The sequence below is a fragment of the Humulus lupulus genome, chromosome 5 (assembly GCF_963169125.1).
Source record: "Humulus lupulus chromosome 5, drHumLupu1.1, whole genome shotgun sequence".
NCBI classification, from domain to species: domain Eukaryota; kingdom Viridiplantae; phylum Streptophyta; class Magnoliopsida; order Rosales; family Cannabaceae; genus Humulus; species Humulus lupulus.
In genome coordinates this window covers 19501425-19511172 of record NC_084797.1, presented here as the reverse complement: position 1 = coordinate 19511172, position 9748 = coordinate 19501425, and the positions used below count along the sequence as shown (strand labels likewise).

The 9748-nt window shown below is 35.6% G+C and overlaps 1 protein-coding gene across 1 annotated transcript; it reads right to left on the bottom strand.

Annotated features, from left to right (window-relative positions):
* Positions 1 to 313: 313 nt before the first annotated feature.
* LOC133834580 (large ribosomal subunit protein P2B-like) lies at positions 314 to 2135 on the bottom strand. The gene is made up of 4 exons (XM_062264246.1): positions 1982 to 2135; positions 1782 to 1870; positions 580 to 806; positions 314 to 488 (listed from the first exon to the last, which is right to left on the bottom strand). The coding sequence occupies exons 2-4, from the start codon at positions 1867 to 1869 to the stop codon at positions 462 to 464; spliced, it is 342 nt and encodes a 113-aa protein (XP_062120230.1). The 5' UTR covers position 1870; positions 1982 to 2135; the 3' UTR covers positions 314 to 461.
* Between the last annotated feature and the right edge of the window lie 7613 nt (positions 2136 to 9748).

The following is a 9748-nucleotide window of genomic DNA, read 5'->3' as shown; positions in this document are numbered from 1 at the left end:
ATATTATTTTATAATGATAAAAAGACCTATCATTAATTTGAATTGCATCACCCCGTGAAGCATAAAAACTCAAATTTCCCAATTAGATTGAATTGAATGTTGATTTCCTACATCCCACATTTAATTGAATTAAATTGGTTAAAGGGAAAATGTTACATTGTATCGAATGAGCACCCTACCCACTACCCCTCCGAGGTGTTTATAATTCATGAAAGAATTATAAAGCTAAAAAAGCAGTACGTGGACAAGAATCAACCAACTGACAGCACAAAATAGGTATATATATAATAAAAAGCTAAATGCAACCATAGCAAAAAAAATTAATAATCCAAATACTATAATTATCTCTGAAATGTCTCAACTTTTGCATCCTCATCTATAACATCTAAAAGAAATCCAAATACAGACCAAAATCTTAATGGCCTTCAAAACATGAAAATCACTGTATAATGCTCAAGATTTTAGTCGAAGAGGCTGAAACCCATATCCTGAAACAAAGAATAAACAACACACCATTAGAGAAAATTTAAAAAGTTAAACAACCAAAACCAGAGAACTTAATAAATGAATAAAACTTACATCATCTGACTCTTCTTTCTCTTCCACTTTCTCTTCCTTCTTTGACTCAGCAGCAGCAGCTGGGGCGGCAGCTGCTCCACCTGCTGGTGCAGCATAAGCAACTGCACCACCACCCGATGGCACTGATGCTAGCTTCTCCCTTCCGGAGGCAATTAGCTCGGTCAGATCTTTACCCTTGACCTCAGTCAAAAGAAAGTTAACCTTCTCATCCTCTGCCTCAATTCCAACTGTAACCAAACAATATAAAAAAATATATTCAATTCACATGAAACGAGGTTTCTTAATTAATTAAAAGAAAAAACAATATTTGTTCATTCATTGAAGGGAAAGAATCTGCAAAATATTTAACACTACACAATAATCTTAGTCTACTTCTTCAATGTATTAGATTCCATATTAGATCAAAACAAGACTTCCAACCAAAATTATAAAGATAATAAACAAAAAATAATGACTAGAATAAATTAAAGTATTTCATTTCAACAACAAATCCAAAACACTTAATCATAATGGAAAATAAAAAGATCCCTAATTTTTCAAAGAACCTTCTCAATATATTTCTCTCTTCATCCAACCTTTCAACATTATTCCAATAATCATTCCTTCAAATTATGAAAAAAAAATCTGAAATTATTTCAACACTGGTCAATAATCTTAATCAACCAAAGATTCATACTTCTTCACTGTATTCTGTTCAACCTTACATCTGGACAAGACTTCCCACCAAAAAATGAAGTGCTTAATTTCAACAGAAAAATCCAAAAAACTCAATCATTCTAGGGAAAAAACAAATCCCTAATTTTCCAATAACATTCTCAATATATTTTCTCTCTTTATACAACTTTTTCAAGTGAACTAAAACCAGCACTTTTCCTTCTACACTAGTTGTCAAATATCATATGCACAATTTACAATTAGAATACAGATATGAAGTGACATAAGCTAATACATTATATCTACTACAATTTTCCATAGCTCTGGTGTTTCTCATTCTCTTTGAACCATCTAATATTGACTCTAAAAACATCATTTGAAGTGCTTTAAAACACAGCCATAAATTTAATCTATTTCTCCACCATAAGCACTACTACTACCCAATCATAAAATGGCCAAAGATTAATACTTAATCAATCAAGAAAACAAATAAAGAAATACTGAATGCAAAATTAAGCAAAAAAAACTAATTGCAAGAAATAGCATACCTGAAGAGAGTATAGCCTTCAAATCAGCGGCGGAAGGAGAAGCGTTTCCTCCCAAAACAGCCAACAAGTAAGCAGCAATAATCTTCATTCTGTCAAAAAAAATAAAAAAATCAGCTCTCAAATGGAGGTCGGCGGAAATCTCTTGTATGAGACAGAACGAAACAAAAGAAATCTAAAAAGAGTGTAGAGAGAAGAGAAACCTGAGGAACGAGAGGGACGACGAACTCGCGAGAGAGGCAGTGAGGATGAGAATGTGAGAGAGACGACTGCCTAAAATGAGAGTGAACAGAGAGAATGCTAGGGTTTTCAAACTACCAAAGCCATAGCCAAAATGACGTCGTTTTAGGTTTTTAATTAATAGAAAAAGAATAATGAGTATAAAATTGCACTAATGATATAATTGCAGTGCTCCATTTTTATTTTTTTTCTTTTTTACAAAACAGTGCACTACATTTTTACACATGATGTAATAATTTTACCTGATTACATTTATTTAGAGTAAGATTCTTTTAAGGAAAAAAGTTATGTATCTTTTAAAAAATCATATATTATGTAGTCCCTTAAAATTTAATACACAACATATAAAATTATAAAATAATTAATGAAATAAAATTTAGGATTATACTATTATATTTACACTAAATACTACATTGGACTCTTTGTTTTTTTTTTTTTGGAAAAATATTATAACTATAAAATTTTAATAGCCAATATATAAAAAATATAGTTTTACCGTATGTATAAACTTTTAAAAATTAATTTTCAAAAAGCCATATAAAATATGAATTTTTTAAGCTATTATATTTTTAAAGAATCATATTCTCATATCTACACAGTATATACAAATTTGAATAAGCAGCTGAAAATCTTTGTTATTCGTTCCTAGTTTTTTCTCGTTTGTTTTTTTTTTTGAGTTTCAAAAACAAAGGGACATAAATTTAAGTACATCCGCTCTGTATTTTTTTTCTTACAAATATAATATCAGATTTTTCTAAAAATATTTTAGATTTATAAAAAACTAAAAAAAAATATATTAATTATAAACTATTTTGTTGTGTTATTATATTTTAGTATTATTTAAAAGATGGGAAAATATAAAAATAAATACCAGTTGAGCATTGATATGAAATTTGAAAGACATAAATAATACATCAAAATGAATTGTCTAATTCGCTCTCTCCTCCAAAAAAAAAATAGAAATTAAGTCAACTTTTTAAAATATATATGTATATGTAAATATTATATAAACTATATATGTATTTTTTTTAATTAAAATAAAAAACAAATTGATGGAAATAGACGTAAAATTAATATTTTACATATATTACATTATAATTAACGTAATATCCTGTCTTTTTTCTGATTATTTGTCTGAACTTTGTGTTTTAAAAATTTTATTTTTAGATTCTAAATTCAATTTTGATAAAAAAATTTTGAATATAACAACACAATTTTTAAACAGAATTATTTTATTTTTATTATGAATTGTTAGTTTAGTGAATTATTTGTGATTTCAGTTGAGAAAACTTTGACTAAAATCGGGTTTAGAGTTCTATTTGAACCATTTTAAAAAACATAGGGTCCAAAAAGTAATTTATCAAAACACATGGTCCAAACAGGTAATAGAACAAAACACAAAGTCCAAAAAAGTATAAACCCTATATAAAATTCTAAAGAAAATGATGATTTTAAGGCTACGATCGTACCTTCTCTAAATTAGTGCTTGAGTTCGACAAATTCGAGCTCGTCTATAGAGAGTGTTTGTCGGCAACATAGTAAACTTGAAGGTGTGTTCATCAAGACGAGATTAAAAAGAAATCTCATATTGGAACTAAATGGTTGTTATGGAGCGAATCACAGGTGACTTTAGTTTCGTCAAATTTCAACATAAGAAGAAGAAGCTCCATAGCTTGGGTCATCAGTAATTTAAAAGCCCTATGAAGGAGCTCAGTTTTCTGCAAATACTTACTAGTATTGCAATTCCTTTTTTTAACTTATTAATTTTTTTGAATCTCGCATTTTAATTTCAGTCCACCAATACTCAATTCTTCTTCTTCTTATTTATTAATTAGAGGTGCATTTTTTTTTCTATCTTTCTTTTCATGTTAATTTTCCTTTTTATCATCAAAATTGTTTGTTGCTAATATTAGAATATGTAAATAATTTTCTATTTTTAGAATATGTATATTCAGTGTATATCTTTATGATTTGGTCAACGTTATTATAGCCATAATATTAGTTTGTATACGTAGTCGTGGCCATGACTTTAGCTTGCAATATTGTATATATTGATTGAAAAGCAATAAGATTAATCGCGACAAATATTTTTATCATGGTATTGCGAGCCTAGGTTAGAATTTTTCTCCTCCATAACTGCCAACAACCTCATCTTCTCTTCTTCCTGCTCCGAGTTCTGCCACCATGTCTGCCGACCTAGTTGCTTCAAAAACCATCTCTCCTCCCCCACCTCTTACTCCTTCTCATCCTGCTCTTGCAGTTCCCAATATCACTAGCTTTATCAATGTAATGCCCGAATTCTCCGATGTGTTTAACGGCATGAATAGTAGGCCGAGAGGGCCATACTTGCTTAATTATGTTATTAATTGATAAAATGCATGTATATGTTGATTATATTATGATGTGATGTGAAATGCATGCATGTGAGTCCATATTTCTTATTACAGGGGTGTGATGGTAATTTGGCCCGTTGAGGGTAATTTGTGTATTTGGGTGCATAACTTGGTTTGTGAATGAGATTCCATTATTATGGAGATATATTCGAGCTATTTGACATGAGACGGTCATTTTTAGTGGATTAGCGGTTTTGTCATAATGGGGTCAATTTTGGGGTAATAGAAATGTTCATTTGGTGATAAATTGGGAATATTTGAGATCAGGGTGGAATTCTGGAGGTTTTGACTATAATGTCCCCGGGGGTGTTTTTGGGACCCCGAGCATTAGGTTTTATTTGAGGTTACTTAAGGTGAAGTAGCTTATCAGATAGAATATACGATAAGAAAACCTTTCGTTCTCCCTTTTCAAAGTCCGTTTTACCGTTTAAGCCTTTTTGACGAAATCTTGAGTTCTAGGAGTCGGAATCGAGTGACGATCGAGGCATAGCGATCCTAAGAAAGATTAGAAGCTTCTTAACCGAAGGATTCGACGGAAAACAACCCAATTGAAGGTAATCGAAGTTTAAGTTTTGAGTTTTTCCGAGTTTCTAAGCTTTGAATTGATTTTGTGAATTGTTGAGTTTTCGATCCGTTTAAACCTTGGGTTTTGAGGGTTTTGATGCATGGGGAAACTTGGGAACTTTGATTTGATGATTGGGGAATGTTTAGGTACGATTTTGGAGGCTTTGGAGTGTTAAAAACGTGGTTGGGAATGGCCCAGGGTTGGGGGCCGCGGCCCTGTTCTTGAGCGCCGCGGCCCTAGTTTGATGAAGCAGGTGTCAGGAATTTGTGCTTGCTGGGCGCCGCGGCCCTTGACTCTGAGAACCCTGGGGGCCGCGGCCCAAGGTGCTAGGGCCGCAGCCCTTGCCCTGTTTTCGCCCCGTTTGCTCGTTTTGACCCCGGGAACCTAGTTTTAGGCCTCGGGAGTGTCCTTACTACTTGGATTAGTTTGGATTGATCTCTTGGAGGCTAGATAATGGTTTGAGAACCCTTGATTATCATGATTATTGATGGTGTCCTATATGTGTTGTGATTAGGTAACCGCTAAAGGACTAAAAGCTAAACCGTTCTCAAGGGTCGTTCTTTTGTTCATTCTAGCTCGAATCGAAGGTAAGAAAACTGCACCCCAAGTGTGACATGCATGGATATTTGTGAGGCATGTTGGTTGAGTAATATGGACATGGATTGAGTATGGAATGCTTAGCATATGTTGTACACTTGTGCATAGCACTGACTTATCAGTCAGATTTGGCAAAGGTGCTAGTATCAACTGTGAAGTTGTAACTCATTAGTCAGGTTCGGCAGTGGTTCTGAGCACTGGTCACGTTGCACTGACTCATCAGTCAGAATTGGCAAAGGTGTTAGTGTTAACTGTGAAGCTGTGACTTATTAGTCAGGTTCGGCAGTGATACTGGACACTGGTCACGTAGCGCTGACTCATTAGTCAGAACGGCCTTAACGTGGATCACGCAAGCCAACGGAGATTAGATCTAATCGACTATTAGCATTGAATGACTCAAATAGCATTAATGCAAGACCGACCCCGAGGGTCGATGATTGAGATAAGCACTTGGAGGCTAGTGGCTTACCTAGCAGCCACTCTCCCTCTTGAATCATGTGATGTTCACTCATTGGTTTGAAAGCATTATGTTCAGTGTGATTATAATGATAATCATGTGATAATGTTTATGAAAAGTATTATGTTTTCTTGCTGGGCTTTGGTTCATGGGTGCTATGTGGTGCAGGTAAAGGGAAAGAAAAGCTCACCTAGCCTTAAGTGGAGAGCTGATGTGGTGATGTGTACATATGCGGCCGCTTGACCACCACGGCCAAGGAGTTCTCAGAGGAACTAGGGGATTTACCCTATTTTTGCCGCTTAGGTCGGCGAGATTGTAAATCTTAAACAGAAATGACCATTTTGTACTGAGAACAGCTTGTAAACGTTTTGTTTAGCTCTGCAGAGCAGTTTGTAATGAAAATCTCCATTTCCTTTTATTGGTTTTATACCTTAACCTGTTAACTACACTTAGAGCACGTTTTTTACCAAAGGACTCGGGTAGCGAGTCAAATTTCCGGTCCACCATTCACCGTAACTGTTCTGGGGTAGCCAGGGCGTTACAATCAAGGTCATGCTTGGCATCGAACAGGGCCACTATATCACTTGGTTGGAACTCTTAAAAGATCCATGCTAGAGCTTATCAAGCTCTCGATCATATCATTCCTCCCTCACTAGAAAAATTGAAGTCGGGTTCATCTCTTAAAGACACTGATCCCGACCTTTGGTCCTGTGTTGACATCGTTGTTCTCCAATGGATATATGGTACTATTTCAGAAGATCTTCTCAATACCATCCTTGAACGTGATTCCATTGCCGAATTAGCATGGACTCGTTTGATGGATATTTTCTCTGACAATAAGCATTCAAGAGATCTTTACCTAGAACAAGAGTTTACAAAAGTTCAAATGGAGGAATTTGTCGATGCATCATCTTATTGTCAACATCTCAAATCACCAGGGAATCAACTTTCCAATGTCGGCGCTCCCATGTCCAATGAAAGATTAGTACTTCAACTCGTTTTCAGTCTCATTGATGCGTATGCTACTGTTGGTACACAGATTTTTCATGGTGACTCTCTTCCCTTTTTTTACAAAGCACAATCTATGCTCATTTTGGAGGAAAAGGCGAAAAAGGTTGCTCACTCTACCGATATTTATGCTCTTTTAATGACTAATGATGATCATTTGAGTGGAAATTCGGGTGGAAACTCATCCCAAAATTGGAACAACCGCAACTCCACCAATAGCGGTGGCAAAGGCGGTAGAGGGGGGCGGCCGCGGTGGCAAGGGAAAGGGCCGAGGCGGTGGCAATGGAGGCCAACCATAGTAACAACAGTGGGCATTCCCACCGACTTGGACTGGACCATGGCAACCTTGGGCTACACCTCCATGCCCATACCCCACTATGGCCCCTGGCAGCAACATGCCACACCTCATTGCCATCCTAGTCTTCTTGGGCCTAAGCCTCCACAAGCCCACATGGCAGCCGCAACTCAACCGGCCCAATCCTCTTATGCTCCCACTGATATACAACATGTTATGCATACTCTCACGCTTGCTCCTCCAAATGTACATTGGTACATGGATACTGGAGCAGCATCTCACATAACTGCAAATGGAGGTAATCTTACGTCTTATTTCAATATGAGCAATAATCGTAATATAATGTTGGTAGTGGCCATACTATTCCAATTCTTGGTTGTGGAAATGCATTATTACCCAATTCCCATCATCCTTTCCATTTAAATAATGTCTTGCATGCTCCTAAATTGATTAAAAATCTTGTCTTTGTGAGGAAATTTACTATTGATAATAATGCTTCTGTTGAATTTGATCCATTTGGATTCTCTGTGAAGGATTTTCGGATGGGGATGCATTTAATGAGATGTAACAGTTTGGGTGATCTATATCCAATTACCACAAGACCCTCCATTGGCACTTCACCACCATCTACCTTCGCTACTTTATCTATCGAAATATGGCATAGTCATTTAGGACATCCAAGGGCTCATGTTTTAAGCTTTCTTCACAAAACGAATTTTATTAATTATAATAAATTTCAGGATAATTTTTTTTTGTCAATCATGTCTGCTAGGGAAACAAGTTAAATTACCTTTTCATGAGTCGTTATCATACACTACTTTGCCATTTGATATTGTGCATAGTGATCTTTGGTCATCACCTACTCTTAGTTTGAGTGGACATCGTTATTATGTTTTGTTTCTTGATGATTTCACGATTTTTTTATGGACTTTTCCCATTGCAAATAAATCTCAAGTATATTCCATTTTTCTATCTTTTCGGACTCATATTAAACACAATTTGAAAGGGAAATTAAATGTTTTCAATGTGATAATAGTAGGGAATACGACAATGGCCTTTTTTATAACCTTTGTCAATTCAAGGAAAATTCGTACAATCAATAACATCATCCTCACCCTTCTTGCTCATGCCTCCCTACCACCCTCTTTTTGGCATCATGCACTCCAAATGGCCATTTATCTCCTCAACATTCTTCCCAACAAAAAGCTTGCCTTTCAAACACCCACAAAAATTCTCTACCAAAAAGACCATTCGTACTATCATCTTCGAGTTTTTGGGTGCTTATGTTATCCTTTACTTCCGTCTACTTCTAGAAATAAATTGCAAGCTTGATCAACTCCATGTATTTTCTTGGGATATCTGTCGAATCATAGGGGCTATAAGTGTTATGATGTATCGAGTCGTAAAATACTAGTTGTCAAGCATGTCCTTTTTGATGAAAATACTTTCCCATTTTCTAAACTGCATTCTCCCACCTCTTCTACTTATGAGTTTTTGGATATCGACTTGCCATATCATTTTCACTCTCCTTCTCACCCCACATCCAACACTCATGGTGCAGATTCTTCTCCTACCCTCGTTGTTGATCCAGCGCCCCACACTATCACTCCTATACAGGCCCAGCAACCACAACCTACAACCCCCACCCCTACCTCTCCTGTTCGGGCCCTTTCTACTCCACCAACACCGACCCATACAACCTGTTATATTATTTTATAATATAATGTAATATTATATTATATTATAATATAATGTTTTAGATTAAATAAATGTGACAAAGAGTGTCACATATTGTAACATATAATAGAGAGTTACAATATTTAGATATATGAGATATATCCAAATAATGTAATATATTTGGTGTTACAAACTTGTAACTTCCAAATATTACCCTTTATTGTGTAAATTTGTTGTTACACAATATTGAGATGAATTTCATAAAGCCATATGTGATATGACTGTTAGATATATGATTTTAACCCCAATAATGTGTTTTGGGAGTTACAAAATCATTTGGGAGGGTTTGGAACCGTTTGGAAAAACAACACATTTTTTGTGCTGAAATTGGTCGGTGGCCGCAGCCACTAAATGTTGGTGGCCGCGGCCTGTGGGACAGAGACTAGTGGCCGCGGCCACTAATGTCTCTGGCCGCGGCCACAGGCCAAAAACTGACCAATTTTTCAGTTTTTTCAATCTTTGTTGAATGGCTCAAAAAACCCAAATAACTCCTAAATCTCTTTTTTAATTCCATAGTAATCCAATTAAACATTGGTAACAGCCATGGGAGTTGGTGGAATTTGAAATTCAAAGGGTGTCTCTAAACCCTATAAATAGGAGCCTATAGCTCACTTGTAAGACACAACATTTCTATCCATTAGAGCACTTGGCTAGAAACACCTTGAGACTTGATAATTC

Excerpts from the sequence above, each read along its gene's own strand:
- LOC133834580 (XM_062264246.1), bottom strand. The coding sequence starts at position 1,869 with ATGAAGATTATTGCTGCTTACTTGTTGGCTGTTTTGGGAGGAAACGCT. Across the intron at positions 807-1,781 it reads GAAGGCTATACTCTCTTCAG|TTGGAATTGAGGCAGAGGAT; the intron begins GTATGCTATTTC and ends GTTTGGTTACAG. Across the intron at positions 489-579 it reads AGAAAGAAGAGTCAGATGAT|GATATGGGTTTCAGCCTCTT; the intron begins GTAAGTTTTATT and ends TCTTTGTTTCAG.